General features: G+C 30.7%; 2 protein-coding genes across 3 annotated transcripts; both read left to right on the top strand.

The window, feature by feature from the left end:
• Nucleotides 1–7,898: 7,898 nt before the first annotated feature.
• On the top strand, nt 7,899–10,703 carry LOC108485714 (probable indole-3-acetic acid-amido synthetase GH3.1). The gene is made up of 3 exons (XM_017789563.2): nt 7,899–8,351; nt 8,765–8,866; nt 9,191–10,703. Exons 1-3 carry the CDS (start codon nt 8,032–8,034, stop codon nt 10,575–10,577), a joined length of 1,809 nt encoding a protein of 602 aa, XP_017645052.1. The 5' UTR covers nt 7,899–8,031; the 3' UTR covers nt 10,578–10,703.
• Nucleotides 10,704–14,042: 3,339 nt separating this feature from the next.
• LOC108486634 (uncharacterized) lies at nt 14,043–18,611 on the top strand. Of its 2 annotated transcripts, none has more exons than XM_053024327.1 (6): nt 14,043–14,444; nt 15,087–15,265; nt 15,979–16,267; nt 17,011–17,118; nt 17,523–17,767; nt 18,152–18,611. In XM_053024327.1, exons 1-6 carry the CDS (start codon nt 14,214–14,216, stop codon nt 18,267–18,269), a joined length of 1,170 nt encoding a protein of 389 aa, XP_052880287.1. In that variant the 5' UTR covers nt 14,043–14,213; the 3' UTR covers nt 18,270–18,611. The 2 variants fall into 2 exon arrangements, with proteins under 2 accessions (XP_052880287.1, XP_017646273.1); XM_017790784.2 differs by having other exon boundaries at nt 15,060–15,265.
• Nucleotides 18,612–23,463: the final 4,852 nt, after the last annotated feature.

Below are 23,463 nucleotides of genomic sequence, written 5' to 3'. Positions count from 1 at the left end.
TCTTTCTTTCCTTATATACTAAATAAATAATAATAAAATAATATTAAATATCTCATAAAATATTAATAAAATAATATTTATCTAATTAATTAATTTAAAATATCATTAACATAATCATTACATTCTAGAATTCTCTCTCTTACTAATTGAACATTTTTCCCTTCATGATCTTTTAGAATTCCATCCTTGAGTCATCATTTAATTTGGTAAAATTGCAATTTAGCCCCTCATAGTTCTTCACTTATTCAATTTGGTCCTAATTCATCCATTTTCCTTAGTTTCTAGATCATTCTACCCTTAAAATATTTACACTATTGGTCCTTCAACTTTTTCATATTTACACTTTAACCCTTTAAGTCTTGAGTATTTACTCTTAGGCAACAAAACATTTCTAACTTTTACAATTTAGTCCTTTCCTGAATCAAGATATCATAATTTACTTCCCAATGTTGCCATAACTCAAAACTTCCCTTTTTATCACTTTATTTCCTTATTTTATTATATCAAAGATAATATATTACTGTAAAGATTTTCAGGGTATTACAACAAACCTTTAACTGTTTCATTTTTATGAATCGTCTAACGATAATAACAAATTTACTAATTTTTCAATAGAAACTAAAATACAATCCAAAATATATTAGGGAGACTTCCTAACACTTTTTCCTATAATCGTTAAATTAGTGAACTAAGAAAAAACAACTTATATTGAAATTAATTAATTAAGATTTACTTAATTAACATAACTAATTTGATGACTAATTATATAATGTTTCTTTATAGGTGGTCCTTCCATCGTACCACTTAAATTTGAACATTTTTTTTCCCGACCGGCTGATAAAGTGTCATTTTCGCTTAAACTAATTATTTTGATTTGTATCTTGATATTCGAAAACATTTTTTATGTCAGTTAACTTTTGTTGTGGGATGTCTACATTTTTCAAATAACTTTTGAAGTGTTATCATCTAAAATTGATGGATTTTTTAACGGGTTGGTATTTTTTTCGAGCTAAATTAGGATTTTGTTTCCCCACTTTATAAAGAATTCGAGTATTTGAGGTGTTAAGTTCAACAGAATATTAGCATCTCGTCAATTTGGACCATGTGTAGGGCACGACTACCTATCAAGGGGACGGGGACATCTTTACTTGGTAGAGTTTGAACACATGCCCCTTAAATGATCACAATAAACATGTATGTTACCACTTTATCAAGGGGTCAAATTTTACGAGGTGCTCTCGCTCGATTGAATTCCACGACTCAAGCACTGAAGCTCTTTATAGAGTTAGGAAATAAAATCTCGACTTAATCCAGGGACAATACTGACATGTTAAAAAGCCCACAAACTTTAAATCAGTAACACTTTAAAAACTTCTTCGAAATGAATCCAATAAACAATTAAATAAATACTTGTATGTTGAGCAATTCAAATTTATAAATCCTTATTTATAGTTGGATTTATATAAATACGAAGTAGCAAATTAGGATGGAATCCGGATCTTATATCACCGGAATTTCAACCCACACAGGTGTTTGTCACATACCAGTTGGTCCCAAATCCCAATTATAAAATTATTACCATATCCCACTACATTTTTGAAGGTTTAATAATTAGTTATTATTATAAAAACAACTTGGGGATGCTTTTTTTGTTTTGTTCTATATTTAAAAATTATTATTTTAATTCAAAAATTTATAAAGTAAAGAATAAGAATAATCACTCAACTATTCAGTTGGTTTTATTTTGATCACTTAATTATTAATTATTTTTAATCCTCAATTCTTGAAATTATTTTTTAGTTACTCTTCTGTTATTTGCTTAACTAAAGTTTAACATGGACTTTATTTTGGGCCTAATGACAAATTTAGTCCTCCAATATTTATACATTCTATAAATTTGATCCTAAGGCTAACATTCTTAAAAATTTAACCTTTAATGTTTATTAGATTTGCTATTTTAGTTCTAATTATAAAAAATATAAAAATATTTAAGAAATCTTGAAATATTAAATAAGTATATACAAATAATAAAAAGTAAACAATAAAAGTAAATTTAAAAATATATTTTAAGATTTTTGTACCCAAAATTACTTTGAATAGTATATTCTACATTATTGTTTCTTTCATTCAATCGACAAAGTTGGAAATATCAAATGTTATTGCCTTGACTTGCAATTTCTCTCTAATGCTTGAGCTAGAAACAACAAATATGCGAGAATATTAGAGGTGGAAGGTAGTACTATCTTTGTAGCAAAAGCAAGACTATTAGAGTTGGTGTCATCAACCCAACCATTTTTCTGGGTTTATAAATTTGTTAATTTTATCATCTTTTTGAGGTTTAATTAGACATACGAGACAAACAATGTAGCAAAAAAAAAAGACTAAATTAAAAGAGATTGAATAAAAGATAGCTTCGATTTCTGGATTTTTCACATGTTTAGTTGGGGAGAAAAAGTAAGTATAAATATAAATATATCTTAAATATTTTTAAATGTATTTTATAACTTTTAGAATTGGAACTAAAATGACAGATTTTTAAATATTAAGAGCTAAATTTGTTAAATCTTTTAGATTTAGAATTAAATTGACAGAATCAATAAACATTGAGGACTAAATTTGTTATTAAGCCAATAAAAAACTCACATTAAACTTTTGTTACTAAATTAATGACAAGAACAACTAAAATATTTAATTTTGTAAAGTTAATGTGACTAAATAAAAAATTATACGATTAAAATTAACGAACAAAATAGTTAGATAATTATTCTTATACCCTACTTACAATTATAAATTGATTTTTTTTATAATAATGGTCAAATTTATTTCGTTATCAGTTGATATATTTAATCTTTAATAAAAATACACAATAAAATTTTAATTTAATATGGAAATATAATTTATCGATCGGTACGTGATATAGATTTAAACAGTATGATCAGTTTTGGTCGTTTTCATTTTGGCACTTTGTGTGACACTAAAATTACAATAATTAGTTATGTTTAGGTAACGAAATTTGGAATTATCTTAGCAACTTTATTTATTAATTAAATCTTTTATATTTTAAAAATATGTTTGTGTACTTGTTATGAAACATTGTTCCACAAATTCGTGCCGTGTTCATCCCAATTAATATAATAAATAATGCATTTTCGCAAGGAAATAATCAAATAATAAAATAAATTTTTAAAAAGATTTGCATGGTAGACTGACCTTATTACAAGCATTTAATATTATGTTTTGTCTGTTTTTTTAAATTATTATTTTTAATTCTTTATTTTTTGAATGAAAGACCAAGATAATGTAATGACGGCTAAGCCATGTTAACTTAATAAAAACAAGATTTAATAACAACAAGATTAATATGATTCAATTTAAGTTACACTTAAAACGCTGAATACCTATGAATTTTTAAATTCAATTTTTTCTTAATTGAAGACTTAAGGACAATGTAATGACGGTTTAGTCCTGTTATTATATTTATTTAAGATTCTTTCTTACTACTACAATTTTATATTTATATTCTGACAGTTGCTGATCATTTAAATTATTATAATTGCACAAATATGTGATTGGATTGTATAAAAAATATGATTGGATTTAATTTAAAATAAAATATTTATTGTGAAATATTAATTTTAAAATCTAAATTTTTAAAGCCTCGTTGTTATTATTAAATTAAAACCTCATCAATTTATTTTTAACTTTTAGATTAAATTGAATATATTTAATCCTTGGATTTTTTTCTGTGTAATTACAAGGAAATATTTACTATGGAATGGAAAATAAAAGATCAAGGTTATCAATATTAAATATTTTTCGCGTGGCATACTTTTTAGAGTCAATGTTCTTAATTTTATAAAATTATTTTACCTTTTTGCACGGTAAAAAAAAAGAGACAATTCGAATAACTCAAATTTAAATTTAACTATGAAAAATTATAAACAAATTTAATAGAGTTCAAATAACTCATTTATGTCTCGAGTTGAATTCGTTTTGAAAATCAAAGACGAAAATTAAAAGTATTTGGTTTCTTATAAAAAATTATTATTGAAATTTGAAGTAACATAAAAAATATTTAAAAAAAACTAGTGATTTTAATTTGAATATTGAAATAAAAATGGATTAATTATTACTTAATAAACAAATTTTTGTCAAAAGAAAATAGTGCAGAAGGTGGGGGCATTTGTCTCACGTGGCGGCAGCCCATCGATATCAAGTGCCAACCATTTTACTAGAAACCAGCCGCGTGGTTATGTGACGCGTAGCAGTGGACTTCCCTTTTCGCCCTTGTGCTCCGCTGACATGGCGGTCACCTAACCCCACATGACTGCCTCATTTCTTGCCATGCCTACGTGTTGTGACACCCACCTTGTCCCCTCCCACCACTACACTTTACTGTACAATTAATTAAAATAATCTTCACACTTCAATTTTTTTTTTTTAATCTTCAAAATGTATCTGCACAAATTTTAACATTAATTTCTTCAAACAAACAAACAAACAAACAAACATCCAATTTTTCTAGAGTCTAACTGTCAATCTACTTCCTTTACCACGTTGAAATTCGAGTTTTAGTCCCTCTTCTTTATTTTGGTTATAATACAATAAAGAAATCTTTTTTCTTTTATAATATTACAAATAGGTCCAATTTAGTAATACCATAACTTGTCCTTAAGTTATAATCTCATTAAATATTCGGTTACGTGTAATTTATTAGGGTAAACTATCAAAATAATTATTTTTGTTTACCTCAGGTTACATTTTAGTCACTTATGTTTGAAATGTTATGTTTTAGTCACCGAGCTGTTAATTGTCAATAACGGTGTAATGGTAAGCTAATGTAGCACATTAAATCATCATTTCAAATGAAATTTTTAGGTTAAATTCTACAATTGATCCTTATATTTTTTTTTATTTTGAGCAATTTAAATTTTTTATTTTATGTTATTTTAACTTTTTTTCCATTATTTTCTACTTCTCCTTTTGTTTTACTCCCTTCTTCATTTCTTCTAACATAGTTTTTCTACGTTTTTCATTTGTTAAAACTAGTCCACAAACTCGCCTCACTCAAAAAAATTAAATTGTTCAAAAAATAAATAAAATATACAAACTAGTTTTAACAAATGAAAAATATAGAAAAATTACGTTAAAAGAAACAGAGAAGGGAGGAAAACCAAGGGAGAAGTAGAAAAGAATGGAAAAAAAAGAAAAAAAAAAGAAGGAAAGTTGAAAAAACATAAAAGAAAAAAATTAAATTGCTCAAAACGAAAAAGTATGAGAATTGAGTATAAATTAACCTAAAATTTTTGTTTGAAATGATGATTTAACGTGCCACGTCAGCTTATCGTTACACCGTTAATGTCAATTAACGGACCAGTAACTAAAATGTTACAACGCGATAACATAAGTGACTAAAATGTAACCTAAGCTAAACAAAAGTGACTATTTTGATAGTTTACCCAATTTATTATTTCTTGAATATAATTAATTGATTTTTACGTGATCTTATATGAATAAATAATTGTAAAAAATTCATTTTAACCGTAATAAATTTCGAAATTACATCTAAATAAGTTTTTTAAGTAAATAAACTTTCATTTAAATAATAACTTATAAAATGAAAAGGATGAAAACTTATTTAAATAAAGTAAAAGGTTTAACTCTAAAATTGGTATCTAAATTATACTCTTTTTTTCTATTTTAGTAGAGGTGATCATGGGCGGGCGGGCTTATACAAAATTTTAGGCCCGCCTACTAGGCCCGGGCCCGGCCCGGCCCGAAATATGGGCCTAAAAATTTGTCCAAGCCCGGCTCGAAATAAAATTGCTAAGCCCGAGCCCGGCCCGGCCCAACCCATATTAATTTTTTTCTTATTTCATTAAATAAAAAAATTTAAAAATATAATAAATCAAATATATTTAAAAACATAAAAACAAATATTAAAACAAATAAAAATGATACTAAAACAATTCTTAAAACAATACACAAATTGACAATATAATAAAAAATGGTTATATTAAAAATTTAAAATGATTAAAAATAAAATATAATAATATAACAATATATAATTCGGGCCGGGCCCGGGCCAAAAAAATCTTACCCGAGGCCTGGCCTGTTTTTTTGCCCAAGCCCATTTTTCGGGCCTATATTTTTACCCAAACCCTCCAATTTTTCGGGTGGGCTTTCGGGCCGGGCCGGGCCGCTCGACCCATGATCAGCTCTATATTTTAGTACCTAAACTTATTTTTGGTTATAAGTGATACTTAAATTACTTTTTTTTTCTCAAGTTGATATCTCTATTAGTCAAACTGTTAAGTCTATTTTAAAAAGAGACTTAACCACAAAATAGTACCTAAATTCTGGAAAGTTCCATTTTGGTACCAAGACTATTTTATTTTTCAAGTTAATACTTATGTTAGTTCAATCGTTAGTTAAACTATTAAATATATTTAAAAAGAAAAGATAACCAAATAAAACCGACACATGACAAAAGGATAATCTTTTATATATTTTTTCTTTTTCCTTTTATTTTCTTCTTTCTTGAACCAGACGGATGGTAGATAAAAAAAAAGTAATAAAAGGAATATGGAAGATAAAATAATTAAATAATATATATTTTTAAGTTTATATGATGCGGTGATTTATTATTGGTTGAAATTTTTTGACGAATATAACAATTTGGTGTAAAATGAGGAACAAATGAATCTTTTAGGTACTGCTTGTGACAAAAAAAAAAGTTTAGGTACCAACTTGAAAAACAAAAGGTACACTTTTGCCAATAATTTGTAGGTTAAGCCTTTTCTAATATATATTTAACGATTTAACTAACGATTGGACTAATAAATGTATCAACTTGGGGAAAAAAGTAATATAGGTACCACTTGTGACAAAAAAAAAGTTCAGCTATCAAGATGGGAAAAAAAATATAGTTTAGGTGTCAATTTGTAGATTAAGCCTAAAATAAAATATAAAGATTATTAGGTTTTTACTTGTAAATGGCTTTTTCCCCTAATATTTAAGTTTATCGTTTTGATTTGGTGTTTTTCAAGGTTACTTGATACTTAAGTCATTTGTTTAGTTTGGTACTTGAGTTTTTTTTTTTCAATCAAATATCTTAGTTTAGCTTTAATGTTCAATTGGGTATTTGAGTTTTTTTTATCCCAATTAAGTACTTATGTTTTTTTATTGGAGTACACGTGTCAAATATTCATTGGCCCATATGGTCCCGTTTGATTTGAGTACTGAGTTGAACATTGAAGTAAACTAAAATACCAAATTATACACTAAAGACAAACTGAGGTACCAAAATATATATTAATCTTATTTGTTTAAACAATTCTTAAACTACCTACAAACCCTTCAAATCCGTAAATGGAAAGTTAAGACGAGTTTAAGTGTGTCCAGACTTACGTCCTCCAAATTATTGCGATTAATGTTTTAAAAATAATGGTCAACTTAATTAAACTATTATTATCGGTGTACTCAATTTGAACGTAAGCCCGATAATAATGAAATAAATAATTAAAAACATAAAATAATATATAAATTAATTTACCTATCAAATTTTTTTATTGATTCCAAATAATTTAACTAATTTAATTTTTTATCCAAATTATTATATCATTTAGTATTTAATTAAATTAATCCGATTCATACATCCGAACCGGTCCGATATGGTTTGTAGAACTCTGACGGAGACCACAACGACAACAATGTAACGGAGGCTATTTCTTTTTGTTTGTTTCTCTTTTTTTTTTCGCAACTTATCCGTGTAAGTGCGTGAGCCATCATCCACCTTGCAAGCTCCCACCTTTTGTCGGGCCCACATCGACTAGCAAGATGACGTGGCACTTTCACTTCCAAAGTCTCGGCCGCTTCCCCCTATTTAAACCGTCATCGAAGACTCGAACATCCCCAAGCTCACATCACAGTCCACACCAAAAAAACTCCCTTCTTTTTCTTTTTCCTACAATACGAGCGCTTTAATTCTTGTTCTCCAATCGTTCGATAAAATTTCCCCTTCAAAACAAAATGGCCGTCGATTCGCCTCTCTCGTCTCCGCTAGGTCCGCCGGCGTGCGAGAAAGATGCGAAAGCTTTGCAGTTCATCGAGGAAATGACTCGAAATGCCGAGTCCGTTCAACAGAGAGTCCTCGCTGAAATCTTATCCCGAAACGCAGAGACTGAGTACCTCACACGGTTCCAACTCAACGGTGCAACCGACCGAGAAACTTTCAAGTCCAAGCTCCCGGTCATTACTTACGAGGACCTTCAGCCTGAAATCCATCGTATTGCTAATGGCGACCGCTCTGCTATTTTATCTGCCCAACCCATCTCAGAATTCCTCACCAGGTTCGTATATAATATATAATATATGATTATGAACTGTACTTAAAGAAAAGGTATAATTTCGGGTTTAGCCCTTCTATTATGTTAAACTTTGTTATTTCTTTAATTGCCATCATTAAAGCAATGACCTGGATTCGTTTACTATTTATTTGGTCTCAATTTCGGGACCAAATGAAAATTCGGTTCATCATATTCAATTAATAGCAAATTTACATCTTAACCGAATACTTCAAAGACAGTAACTATAATGTTATCAATTTGTACAAACGGTCTAAATTATGACAAATTCAATTAGAAGGTTTAAATTCTAAATTTCAACATAATAAGAGGACTAAAACTAGAATTAGACTACAAATAATGAGATCCATGTATGTTTCTATATTGATGCTGATAAATTTTCCTGGAAAATCGTGCAGCTCCGGGACATCAGCTGGTGAGAGGAAACTCATGCCTACAATTAAAGAAGAGCTAGATCGCCGTCAGTTGCTTTACAGTTTGCTCATGCCAGTGATGAATCTGTAAGTATTTGGGAAAAAAAAAGGTTAAATTTTGGTTTTGGTGCATTTATTGTGCTAAATTTAACATTTAATATTCATTTTTAGTTTCTCATAATTTGATTTTTTTGTCTTTTACAAAAAAAAAACTATTATTTAGTACAATAGTTAACACCGTTACTTATCATAAAAGCACAGCCATCATCATATTATGTGAAATTGAACTCCATGAATTAAATCACTAATTTGAGTATAGTAGAGGATTAAAAGTAAAAAACTGATAGCACTGAAACAGTCAACTAATTGTTTGTGAAGTTGAATTAATGGAACGCGATTTCTATGGAACAGTTATGTGGCAGGCTTGGACAAAGGCAAGGGCCTATATTTCTTGTTCGTGAAATCGGAGACAAGGACCCCCGGTGGTCTCTTGGCTCGCCCTGTCCTCACCAGCTACTACAAGAGCGACCATTTCAAGACTCGCCCTTACGATCCTTACAACGTTTACACCAGCCCCAACGAGGCCATCCTCTGCCCCGACTCGTTTCAGAGCATGTACACCCAGATGCTCTGTGGCCTCCTTGACCGCCACCAAGTTCTTCGCCTCGGCGCGGTCTTCGCTTCTGGACTCCTCCGTGCAATCAGGTTTCTTCAGCTCAACTGGAGACAACTCGCACATGATATGGAAACGGGTTCCTTGAACTTGAAAATCACTGACCCTTTATTGAGGGAATGCATTGTTAAGACCCTGAAACCTAACCCCGAGCTTGCCCAGTTCGTCCACCATGAGTGTTCGAAGGATGATTGGGAGGGGATCATTGTAAGAATTTGGCCTAACACGAAATATCTCGACGTCATTGTAACCGGAGCTATGGCGCAGTATATTCCAACCCTTGATTATTACAGTGGTGGGTTACCTTTGGCTTGCACCATGTATGCTTCGTCTGAATGTTACTTTGGTTTGAACCTTAACCCCATGTGTAAACCATCGGAAGTTTCTTATACCATCATGCCCAACATGGCGTACTTCGAATTCTCACCCCACGAGCCTAATCTTGACTCAACTGGTTTCGATTTCACTCGTGAATTGCCTCCTAAACTCGTCGACCTCGTGGATGTGGAAGTTGGGAACGAATATGAGCTCCTAATCACAACCTATGCGGGGCTATGCAGGTACCGAGTGGGCGACATTCTTCGCGTCACCGGTTTCCACAACTCGGCCCCGCAATTCCATTTCGTCAGGAGGAAAAACGTGTTGCTCAGCATCGACTCGGACAAAACCGACGAGGCTGAGCTGCAAACAGCGGTCGAGAATGCTTCTCACCTCCTCCGTGAGCACAATGCCAGCGTCGTGGAGTACACGAGTCACGCTGATACAAAAACAATCCCTGGTCATTACGTAGTATACTGGGAATTGTTGGTGAAAGACTCGACCAACTCCCCAGACAATGATACCCTAGAACAATGTTGTTTAGCAATGGAAGAGTCACTGAACTCAGTATACCGGCAAGGGCGAGTGGCGGATAACTCGATTGGACCGCTAGAAATCCGAGTGGTGAAAAACGGGACGTTTGAAGAGTTAATGGATTACGCAATATCAAGAGGAGCATCCATTAATCAATACAAGGTTCCAAGGTGTGTTAATTTCACCCCAATCATGGAGTTGCTGGATTCTAGGGTGGTATCTGCACATTTTAGCCCAGCTTTGCCACATTGGTCCCCAGAAAGAAGTCAATGAAATGGGCATATATAAATAGATAGATTCTCTTTGTTTTTATTATTTTTTAAAATTAAATTTAGTTTTTATTATTATATAATTTTGTAGTAGCTTTTGATGTAAGGTAAAAGTGTAAGTTGAGTAGGATGATTCAAAGGCTGTTTCTTTCATGTATGGAACGTAACAGGTAAGGTTTCTTTGCTTTAATATCCTGTCTTTGGCTTTTCTTCCCAGACAACATTTTGGAATTCAAGATTATAAAAAAAAGTTTTCCAAAAATAAAAATTATATTAAAATTTAAAAATTGTCAAATGTCCTTTAATTTTATTAAAAATAAAAATTAATTTTTAAAAATAAATAACAGTTTTCTAAAAATAATAATCCTATACACATTACATGCCATGAAAGTAGTTTTTAGGAAGATCACGTTTTGCTCTTTAAAAAAAAAACATTATTAGGAGGAATTACCACAAACCTAAAAAAAATTAATTTTGGTGGGCCTACTGCCTCAAATCTGGTTGACAGTTTAGTGAGACTCAATGCCTGTTTCCCCTGTTTAAAGAGTTAGGGACGCATTAGGTAAGTTGTGTAAATTTAGGGAACCAAATTCTAAAATGGTTTAAATTGAATAATTAAACTTTTAGAGGGTCAAAAATATAATATTATTTCATTTAATTAAAGTTATAAAATAATTAAATTAAATTGTTTAAACTTTTTTTATACAATATAACCTTATGTGATTTATTTATTTATTTTAAATCCGCCTAAATTAATCTATCTCTTGAAAAGTGAGAATTCATAATAGAAATTATCAAGGACAATGAAAATATAGCGGAAGCAACTTAAATATAAAGAAGTGATGAGAGAACAAAAAAACCACAAGAAAGTAACGCTCAGGAATTGTTTGAGTAAATGCTCTAAAAATATATTTACTAACTTTTAATGTGATACGATAAGATCTATGGGATACTTATAAATGAGGGGGAATGCCTCTATAATCCAACGATACAATTTATTTTACAGCGATGGTTGAGATTAAAGTGAATTTACGATTGAGATTCATAAAGGATTTACTTGATTCCCTAATATTAAAAAATCAAATCTTATAAGATTAATTTTCATATTTACCATGACAACCCTAATTTTCCTTAAATGCTTCATTGGGTCACCAATACTTCAAATAGATAAACTTTTCCATAATCAAATAGTATTATTTTCAAAATTTTAAGTGTGACAAGCCACATGCATGATGAACCCGCCATTTGAGATGGTAGGATTACTTTTTGAGAAAAGAAAATCTATCATATTTTTTTAAATAATTTTAAAATTACAACATCTTTCTAGATATTTTTTAAAATATAATATTTTATACAATAAAATTTTAAAAATAAAAAAATTTAGCTAAATTGTCATGTGTCAACTTCCCGTGTAATTGACTGACAGTCTCATATGAAGTTGTCATGTGTCAATTCAACCTTTTTTTTTAATATAAAGTGTTATGTGTCAATTCAACTTTTTTTTTAATATAAAGTGTGACACGTGTCACATGCATAGTGAACCTGTCAATTGTCATGATATTTAGAGATAAATCTCAAAACTGTATATGAACTTTGGTCTAATATACAATTTTATACATAAACATTGGTTTTGTGCAATTTTATAAATTTTGATTTTATCCAATTCTCACAAATTATTAACATAATAAATGATATAACATCATTTTATGTTTATATATTACATATATATATAATTATATTTATCCAATATAAAATAAATTGATGTACTTATTTACTTAAATGCGTATGTTTTAGCCTAAATTAAAGTTCCATGTGGATAATTACACTAAATTAAAGTTCATGTATCAAATTGTATATTTAATCAAAGTTCATGTATAATTTTGAGATTTATCCGTTATATTTATCATAAATATGATTGTACTTGTCCACATAAAGTTTCAAATTGATCTGATATCTTTATCATATTGACAGATAATTGTTGGACATTTTTAAATTACTCAAAACTCAACGTGCATGTATTATAAAAAAAAAACCCCATCAAGATGCATGACCTATGTGAATAAAATATGAAATATGATCGTTGGATTATTAAACTGTTAGTTGGACAAATATTATCTAAATGTGAAAAATTATTTGGGTTTTACACTAGTGTAATAAATCACTTGTTGTTGATACAAGGAGCAAGTTATGGTGGTTTGTGATAGTTTTCTCAATGGGTGAAAAGTCGTAAGAAGGTTGAGGTGATTAGAATTTGGATGCATGGGGAAAGATAGAAGAGGAGAGGAGAAAGAGAGTTGAGAGTGTAAGAAGAAAAAGTGCCTCAACCTTATTCCTGATTCCAATAAGCCTTTCAGGGGTTGCTCCGAATAATTTCTAAGGTGCCACATGCCAACCAAATATTTTTTTTGAACTTATTGAAATTTAGTTAACCTACTACTACATTGTCATCCTAGGTATGACTATCATGTCTAGGGAACAAATATATATGATATTTGAGCGGTAGGCATTCTATCCATGTTAAGTGTGTGGTCAGGTCTTGTGAGGTTTTGTGCTCGCAAGATTTTGGGCTTACTAGTGTCTTAGCTTGCAAAGTGTTCTCTTCAATCAAAAGTATTGACTTGCAAGATTTGCTCACTTGGTGTAAGTAATAACACTTTTATAAGGTTAGCATTTGATACATTTCTAGTGAAATGTTTTAACTTTATAGCAAGGCTTCAAATATTGCCAAATGTCCTTCTTTAGTACTTTTTTTTTATTTACTTCTTACTATTTCTTAAATGGAACACCGTATATAATCTTTTAAAACTTGTTTGTGGAGTCTAAAAATTTTATTGACTGTGTATCAAATATTTTTTTATATATACAAGAAAAATCCACTTACATTATTGTAAACTCAAATTGTTTACATGCTTTCATGACTTTTGTAGGATTAATATTTTAGAATCCAATTGTCATATTTCTTGTTCTATTTATATAATTATCTATGTCAAGTTTTAAGTATATTTTATGTAAAAATTCAATCGTTATAGATAAAGACAATATTTTGAATTAAATGCTAGATATATTGGAGCTATCGAAAATTTACTTGCTTGAAAAACACAATTATATTAATAAATTCAACTGTAGATTATTAAAATATTTATCATACAAAAAGTTATAGAAGTCTATAAAACTATTTGAGTTTTACATCATCGTTGGTGAATCTCTCTCAATTGTGAAATAACAAAAAGAAAAAATTTTCTTTTTTACAAAGTAAACTATATTATTACGATAGTATTTTGGTTTTCTTTTTTTTTTATACTCAAATTCAAATGCTAAAACATGTTATTTTCTTATTTATGAGTTGAATATTTACATCAATTCCACTATTTGAGACGGGAAAAAGCACACATATTTTTTTTATCATATTAAATAAAAAGGAAACGAGAGGAATAAGCCACGTCATCTAGGTAATGACATAATGCAAGTATGATGACACCGTGTTACGTTACCTACATTTTTCGTTTCTATTTTCCATCCACTCAATAATAGGTGGCTGCCATCGCTACACGAGGGAAAAGGGAAGACAAAAGAAAAAACCCTAATTGGCGGAAAAAGAACGACGGAGAGGAAGAGCCGCGGTGGCAGAAATTAAAACTATATGGCCGCCCCTCTTTCCTCTCATTTCCGTCCCCTTTGCTTCTCTTCCCAATCATGTTCGATTCCAAAGCCCAATCTCTTTCCTTCCTCTCTCTCCTTCCCTCCTCTTCGCTCCCTCTCCCCTTCGAACGCTAAAAAATTCTCCAAATCCCCTCTCCTCGCTTTCTCTTCCTCTAATTTCGATGCCTCTCATTTCAATGATGGCTTCAGTCCCAATCCTACCCCATCTAAGGTAAGCTTTTCAGAACCAGTTTCAGTTTGGTTTAATTAGGCCCTAGTCCCTTTACTCTTCGGACTTTTAAAATTGAGTTCCTCTCTGTTCTTATTTTAGGAATTTAGTCCTCTACTTGGCTGATTTGAAAATTAAACTCCAATTGATGACATTGGTAATGGGTTTTCGTTAAATTTGAATATGTTATATTTTAATATTTAAAATTTTGGCTTAAACAATTAAAGTTGAATTGAAAAGACATAGTAACCAATTGAACATTTGGACTGAGTTCGAATCTTGAAGTCATCTGGGAAGCTTGATTAGATTAGACTTAGAAAATAAAATTGATGAGGACGCGTATGATTATAAAAAAAATGATAGCACAGTCAAATTTAACAGAAATCCCTTAATAGTGTTATGAGTTGGACTTTAATTTTTCAATAAGAGAAGTTGAGGGTTAAATTCCTGGAATTAAATGCAGAGGACTAAATTTCAAATATACTAAGAGTACAGGGACTGGGACATAATCAGATCTTTCAATTTTGGAAAGTTACCCTTTTTTTTATAGTTTGCTAAATTTAGATTGGGTTTGCTCATTTCTGGTTTAAAAATTGACTTTTAGCAATGTTCTTTCAGAAATCTGTCCTTACCAATCTGATACAGGAGATTGAACCACTGGATGTTAGCCTTATTCAAAAAGATGTACCCCCCACAACTGTGGATGCCATGAAAAGGACTATCTCGGGAATGTTGGGTTTACTTCCATCTGATAGGTTTCAAGTCTTTATCGAGGCACTATGGGAACCTCTCTCCAAATTGTTGGTTTCTTCTATGATGACTGGGTAATGTTCATATGTTCTGCATAAGGTGCTCCATGTTACTAGATGTTGCTATAGTTCTGTTGGTTGCTAAGAGGACGAAACCTTGGCTAGGGCCTATAAGTTCCTCTGCTTGTAGTTTCAATACTTGTTGGCTATGTTAATAGTAATCAGGTGTGTCAAATATGGGTATGTGCTGAACGCTGGTATATTCATTGTTGAGAAGTTTTTCCATGTATTTGGAGGGTCATTGGTGTCACATACAATATACTTTAAGAAAAGTTAAAACTTGGAGCAGCATAGGTTGTTAGACATAACCTTTGGAGCTTTGCATATTGACCACAGTATATTTTTTATTCACCCCTCTTTTGGGCAGAAAATGTTGATATCATATTAACATTTGTTTCGGAGAAGTGCCAAATCTTAAGCTCATTTAGATCATGCCAAAATTGGCTCAATATATATTTGTTTGGCACCACTGGAACTTAAAAGCTGAATCCTGACGGTGTTTTTATCTCCTCCGTGCATACATTTCTGATTTACATCCCATCTCTTAATGTGGTACAATCACTTTAACATGTGAATCTTAAGAATATTTGTTTTTAATATTTATACTAAGATCATAAGTTTAATTGTTTGATGTACCATGAGGCATGCAGACTAGCATTTACCTCCAATATAGATGTCTGTCAGATATTGGGATTATCAGGAATAATAGTTCTTCTTTTGAATTGCAGTTATACATTGAGAAATGCTGAATATAGGCTTTGCCTTGAACGGAACCTTGGTTGTGAAGGAGATTTGGAAAATCAAACTTCAGAAAAGGCAAACTTCGATTTACAAGAGATGTTATTGGACAGTACAAAAATAAATGAATTTTCAGAGAAAAATGATTTGTCCTCTGAATCTGAAAAAACCATTGAAGACCAATTTGAAGATATTGACTTTCAAGGCCTGGGTGAAATGCCCCTGGAAACTCGTAAATACATTCTTCATTTGAAGGCTCGACTAACTTCAGTGAAAAAGGTATGCTACAGCATATTGAGGAGCCTCCCATGGTCTGTTTTTTTCCTGTAAATTGAACTGTTCAACTTGATGCATTGCCTAGAAAGTTACCTTTTATGTTTTATGTGTGAGTTTGCTTAATTAGAGACACATCATAGTTTGCTTCAGTTAAAAGTACTCAAAAGATGCTAGGAAGGCCTAAAAGATGCCATTGCCTCTGTGCCCTAAACAAAGTGAACCCTGTCTGACCCTTTTTATATGGTATCCGTATTTCTGATGCCTAGTAAACATTCTCCCTTGAAAGCCTATGTTTTTCATTTGAGATAGGATATTAGGCTAACTTATACAGTCCAAATTGTTTGTAATAGCACTATGGAAGAATTTAGACATGCCAGCCTGATTAACTGAATAGATCACTCAATGGAAACATACAAGGGAACAGAAATTTAAGATATTAAATATATCTTTCTTCATAATTTTATCTTTTGAGAGTTAACCCCCTTGGAAGTATTGGTAGGTGAATTCTGGCTTACCGAAATCTACATTGCATGAGTGGCAATTCCCATGGTTGGTCAGGATCTGATATTAACGGTTGCTTCATACATCCATGCTATGTTAGAACGTTGAACCTTCTCAGATTGTTGAATATCTCATTTTCTTTTTCATCTGTCTTTACATATATATTTGTTTCACAGTTTCTTCAAATCCTTTTCTGCAAATTGGTGGGGTACATGCTCATGTTTCCATTTTTTGCTCTATTGAAGGAACTTCATGAAGTAAAGAGGAAAAATGCTGCTCTACAAATGCAACAGTTTGTTGGGGAAGAAAAGAATGATTTACTTGACTACTTAAGATCACTTCAACCAGAAAAGGTTATCCTTGGTCTCAAAACCCTCTAAAGCAAATTAATCTAGTAATATCCCATAAACACGATGCTGCGGGTTTGATATCTGAAAGGAAATACTATTTGATTTTTTTGCTTTTTTCTCCATTCACATGAAGGCAAGATTGAACTAATTAAAAGGAGTTTTTTGCAATTTCACGATTTGTGCCCCCCCGCCCCCCCTCTTCTTTCCCCTCAGGTTGTATAGGAAGGAGGGTTAACTTTTGGCTTGAAGGGGTACATCTGCTCAGTGCAAATTGCTAGATATAGCAATATAAATTGATATTTCTATACCAGTAATGCTTAATCTGTCACATTAAACTGTTTCTTTAGCAGTGAATTTCAGTAAAAATTTATATTGCTGTGGCTAATAAGGTTGTAACATAATTTCAGGTAGCTGAACTTTCTGAACCAACATCTCCTGAACTGAAGGAAACAATCCACTCTGTAGTCCATGGTCTCCTTGCCACTCTTTCTCCGAGGATGCATTCCAAGGTTCCTCCTTTGTCAGAGAACACCACAACTGGAACTGTAAACATTGGGAGTGAAGACTGTGCAGAACTTGTTGAGAATACTTCTCTTCAATTCCAGCCCTTCATTTCATTAACGCGGGACTATCTTGCTCGTCTTCTTTTCTGGTTAGTCCACCTCCCCCCCGCCTTTTCAATCACACACTCTTCTCATTTCTTTTAGATCACTTTGACTCAAGAAGCTTATGTATAATTAAAAAAATATAAAATAAAATGAAATCTGGTTTTTCAGAAGTTTAACTGGATATCTGCATTTCTATGTACTTATTTGCTCACCATATGGTACAATCCTGTTTAGATTTGAACGTATTATTTGTGTTTGACCACTACACTTTGTAAGAAAGATGACCGAATGGAGATCTGAGAGATTTTCTTGTGTTTAAACTTCGAATGAGCTTCAGTCACTTCGTCTAAGATTCAAAGAATTTGTCTGAACCCCATCACCATATTATAATATAGCTGAGTTCTAATATTCTCGTATCTGTCCTGAAGGTGCATGCTGTTGGGGCACTACCTTAGAGGCCTCGAGTATCGGTTGGAGCTAATGGAGCTTCTGTCATTGACAAGCAGTCCCGGCAATAATAGTTATGGTGATGAGCAAGTTGTTTAGAGTTGCTATCTGATTCCAGTGCTACCATCTGTATATATGTGTGTAAATCGGCATATCGACTAACTTCTTTTACAGGAAGAGGTAAGAATCGGACAAGATTAGGCCCTTCACTCTCTTGCAGATGGCGAATTGTTTTTATGTATAAAAACGATACATGGTTTTTTGTCAGTGTCGAGTTTAGCGTTGGTATGTTAATGTTTTTTACCCAGAAATGGAGAAACCTTGTTGATAATGCTCATTATTAGTTGCATTAAGGTTTGCTTTGAGCCATCTTGAATGTCATTGTTGCAAGCCTAAACTAATAAAAAGGCAGTTTAACTGTCGCTTTATATTAGCCTTTAATTATTTCTTCAGTGTCAACTTTCAAATTTTAGTGAAAATCTTCTTCTTTGGACGAAAAATTTGACCGAACTGTTAAAATTTTAATGGTACTATGTTTTTAAAAATTTTAACATTTTGAAATTTTTTATTAATTTTATCATGTGTGGACCGCCAATTACTTTCCCGAAGAAAAATAATTTAATTAAAATTTGAATTTTGATGGTGAAAATGATAAAATGAAAGAATTAAGTGTTAAATTTGTGATTATGCTATGAAGAAGGCCTCATATATTTTGTGCACTTTTTCTTTTAATTTGTATTCTAAATAAAAATATTTACGATTTCCATGATTGGAGTGAGATTTCTAAATAAAAAATAGGACTTAATTTTTAATTTTTAAGTGTATGACTCAAATCTCAAATTTTGTCAAAGTAAAAGTACTAACAATATATTTTAACCTAATTTAAAATAATCTAATGATAACAATTAATTAGAAAGTACCTTCAATTCTTTTTATTTTGATAGACGAGTTAACTATAATAAATTAATTAACATAATATTAAAAACAAATAAGACTTTTGTTTTATAAAAGTATAAACTTATTTTATATATTTTTAATTTCAATATTTCTTTCATTAAATAAAAATTTGAAGTTAATATATAAATTTGAAAAGATTAACTTACTTTTAACTATTAAAATAAAATATTTGAAAGGATATTTTTCTTGTTAAATTTTATTCTGAAATTATCAAAATTAACACTAGCGGTCAAATTTTAATTAGAAGAATAAAATAATAATAAATTTAAATAAAATTTAAAGTTTAGTTGCAAAATTTAATAACATAAAAATTGATTGGCAAAATGATTTATATTCCTGAAGTATGATAGCAAACATCAATTAAAATAAAGTATAGTGACAAGTTTCAATATTAATTAATAATGTGGTAACAATTTTACACTTTAAATTAACTTTTAAAACTTTTATTAAATAGAGCGGATTTGAACGATGTTATTTCAACTCAATTCTTAATATTATATAAAAATTATAATTAAATAAGCTTGACTTTTGAATATTTACTTAAATAAACCCTTAAGATAAATCAATCTTCCAAAGTAAGGGCTTACCAAGAGGATTAGGGTTTATTTAGGAGTAAAATAGAATAGAGCTTATTCAATAAAACATTATATATCAGTTTTTTTCTTTATCTAAACCAAAGATTAGTCTAATTTATCTAATATTGGAAAGGGTTTGGAAAAAAAATAGAGAAATTAAGACCCATTTTAAAGTGGGTTGGATTTCGATTTCAAGCCATGAAAGATTCAAAATTGTTATATATTTTTTGAGTATTTTTCAGATTTATTTTACTGTTTAAGTTCGGGATTCGTGAATGTTTCTCCTAATAATGTCATCTTTAAAGTTAAAATTTGTGTTCTCCTTTTGAAAATACAATACGCCTTACTATTACACCCAACCACTTGTTGATAGTTATATCTATTCTTTAATCACGTAAATTATGGTTTTATATAATATAAAGATTAAATATATAATATCAAAGCGTAAATGTTAAAAAAATATGATGATTTGCTTATGTTTAGATCCATTTATGGGTTGGGTCGATGCAAAATATTAGGCTCAAATTATTGATTCGGGTTCAGCTCAACAAGAAAAATGGGCCTAAAATTCTGCCCAAGCTTGACCCTGATTAAAAATGCTAAATTGAGCTCGACCCGGTCCACTTGTATTAATTTTTTTAGATTAATATTTTTATATAAAAATAAATTTAAAAATATAATACATCGTATACTAAATATATTAAAATAAATGTTTCCCGACAAATTAAAAATATATTAAAAAAATATTTATACTTAAATAGCGCTAAAATAGTTGCAGCAAGCAAATGCCTCTTAAATTGAAGCAAAATTAACAATAAAACAAGAGTTATACAATATCCAAACAATAACAATAAAATCGTAGCAATATAATAGCGAAATTGTAGCAAAATAGAAACGAAATGACAACAAAAAAGAAAGTTTAGGCTAATTCGGGTTGAGCTGAGTCGGGCCCAGGTAAAAAATCTTACCCAAGGCCTAACCCTTTTAGAAAAGGAGATGTTGATATAGTGACAAATAACTTGTATTGAAATCAATCTTAAAGTTGGCATGAACAACGATTCGAACCTTAAACCTGAGGTCAATTGTAAACTTAACACAAATCTTTTACCACTACACTAATGATTTAATTGATGCAGTTGAGAATAAATATTAAATTTATATTAGAATTGAATTGTAATTCTTACCTAATTGGGCTTGACTAGTGACCATGGGCCTTTTCTTCACCAATGTTAATCTAAGACTACAAAAACCATAGTAACGGAGATAATTATTTGTGGGTTGAGGTGCTTTTAGAAAATGAAGTCTTGACAAATAAAAAACAAGCAGGTTTAGATTATTTATCTGTAAATATAAATAAGATTTGGTAACATTAAAATTCATATTTTAATTCAATGGAGTTTACATAAATACACGTAATATCATAAATAAATTCTATGATTCATGTTAATAATATTTAAGTAGGGATGACAAAATTTCTGTTATTTGATGGATTTTTATCTGAATATAGAAATATTTATATATTTTTATCTTGAGCAGCAAAGACAAGATGTAATATGTAATTATATATTATACAATAAATTTAAAAATATTTAAGTTAGATATTCATAGATTATCTTTTTACGTTTATATGTTAACTACACATTGACCTTATTAGAAATTAGAAACTTCATCACACATGTATGTGTCACGTGATTAGAATTGGGGAAGGATTTTACTCCAAGGGGGATAAAACTTCTAAATCCGAACAACTTTTTTTTAATGTAAAAAAGTGAATTCTTCTCGGATCCACATTAAGGCAATAACGTAAAAGAACTTTACAAATTGCCTTCGCCAAAGCTAACGACGCGGTGTCCTTCACATGAACCAAATCAAAGAATCGTTCACGTATAAAACTTCTTTATCAACAAACAGCAATAAAATTGCCATTTTTTTTCTTTGACTCATCATGAGTTTCATCCACTATAATGCAGAACTTTGAATCTCCAATCTCTTCCCGAATGAATCCCTGGATTTTACTTGCCAAAATAGAAAGAATGTCCTTTTGAACATTCGGACTGACATACTATGCATTTTGAGGGGCATTTTCAAAGACAATTGCCCCCACATCTTCATTATAAGAAGCCAGAAGTTTATTAGTTCAAGAAAGTTACCTCGATTTCTTGAATCTTGTGCTTCATCGCGTCCCTTAAAGGCATAACCTTGAAATATAAGCCACTTGATAGCATCTATTGACACCTTGAGCTGTAGCCGATTTCTTGCAATTTGTTCAAAATTTTGTTTCTCAATAATCCTTCCAATAATTTGCAAGGAATTTTGAAGATCAAGATAAAATTTCATTGCATTCTTATTTAAATAATATTTTGCATCCTTACCCACATGAGTAATAAAAGGACATTTAGATCTTTCATTGACCTTCTTCCACGATCAAAATCCTCGGCTTGTAAAAGTATTTCCATGACGCCCAAATAACTTGTTGAAGAGAAACAAGGAAGGCAATATACGGCATTCTCGAGCCAATTTGGGAATAACTTGTACCAAGATGGAAGAAATTGACGTCCATTCTTGTTAATATACTGAGGAGATGTTGGAGCCTCACTTGGAGGAATCGGTTGATATGACACAAACGTAATGTAAGCTTGACGAACTTCATCCTGTTGATTTGGAAGGTAATCCCAAATAGATTTTCATAGTCCCAGATTATGCTCTAAAGAAAAAACATCAAACTTCTTTGTTTCTACTCTTGGCACCTTACAAGGACGTTTAAGAACTTGAGAAGACTCGATATCTTGTTCAGGAGCTTGGGAAGACTCAATATGCCGATCAAGATCTTGGGATTAAGAAGACTTGATATCTCGTTCAGGAGCTTAGGAAGACTCAATATTGCGTTTAGGAGCTTAGGATTAAGAAGACCTGATATCTCATTCAAAAGTTTGGAAAGATCTGATATTTGATTTTTCTCCACTAATAACAGAAGGTTGAGGAACTGAATGATCATTATTGCTTTCTGACATTTTTTCCTTGAAAAAAGATTCTATCTTTTAGTTGACCATAATTTAATAGAAAAACCTAAAGATTGTAATAATATATTAAACAAAAACATATTATGAAAAAGAAAAAAATATTTCAAATAAATAAAAACATAATTTATGAAAAATATTTACCTAAAGGTCTTTTGTGCAAGGAGCCAAAAGGAAGATAATTTGTATTTTTTTACTCTGTACTCTCAGTCTCGACATCAAACTCGTTTCTTTTTCTCTTGGTAGTGTCAGTACCTTACCAAAGGAAGATAATTCCTTAGCAAGACATACAAATCAAAATACAAGAAAGTCACTAACATAATATGTACGGGTATGGGCCAAATCAATTAATTATGGAATTTAGCTTTAAAGTTCATATTGGGCCTTTAAGTTTAATGTTTCAAGGCCCATCATACATTAATATTTGATTATTATTAAAGTTATATAATTAAAAACTGAAAAATGCTTTGTTAATATAAATAATAACCTTATGGGTTAAGGGGGCTAATTATATAAAATACAATTTAGCTAAGAGGGCGAATGTTATACAATGTGGACACCAAATCTAAAATACATGATAATTTATATATAAAATTCAAAAATTTAAAAATTCCAAAGGGACAACTGCGCCTCCTGGATCCATCCTTGGTTAGAACTTTAATCTGGGAAACTATGTGACCTTAGGCAATTTTTTGGGTTCAAATCTTGCCTAAGTTAACCTACTCTCGTAAAATGAAAATTCTT

The sequence above is a fragment of the Gossypium arboreum genome, chromosome 13 (assembly GCF_025698485.1).
Source record: "Gossypium arboreum isolate Shixiya-1 chromosome 13, ASM2569848v2, whole genome shotgun sequence".
Classification (NCBI taxonomy): domain Eukaryota; kingdom Viridiplantae; phylum Streptophyta; class Magnoliopsida; order Malvales; family Malvaceae; genus Gossypium; species Gossypium arboreum.
The sequence above is the reverse complement of the archived record's forward strand: the minus strand, read 5'-3'. Positions and strand labels throughout refer to the sequence as shown.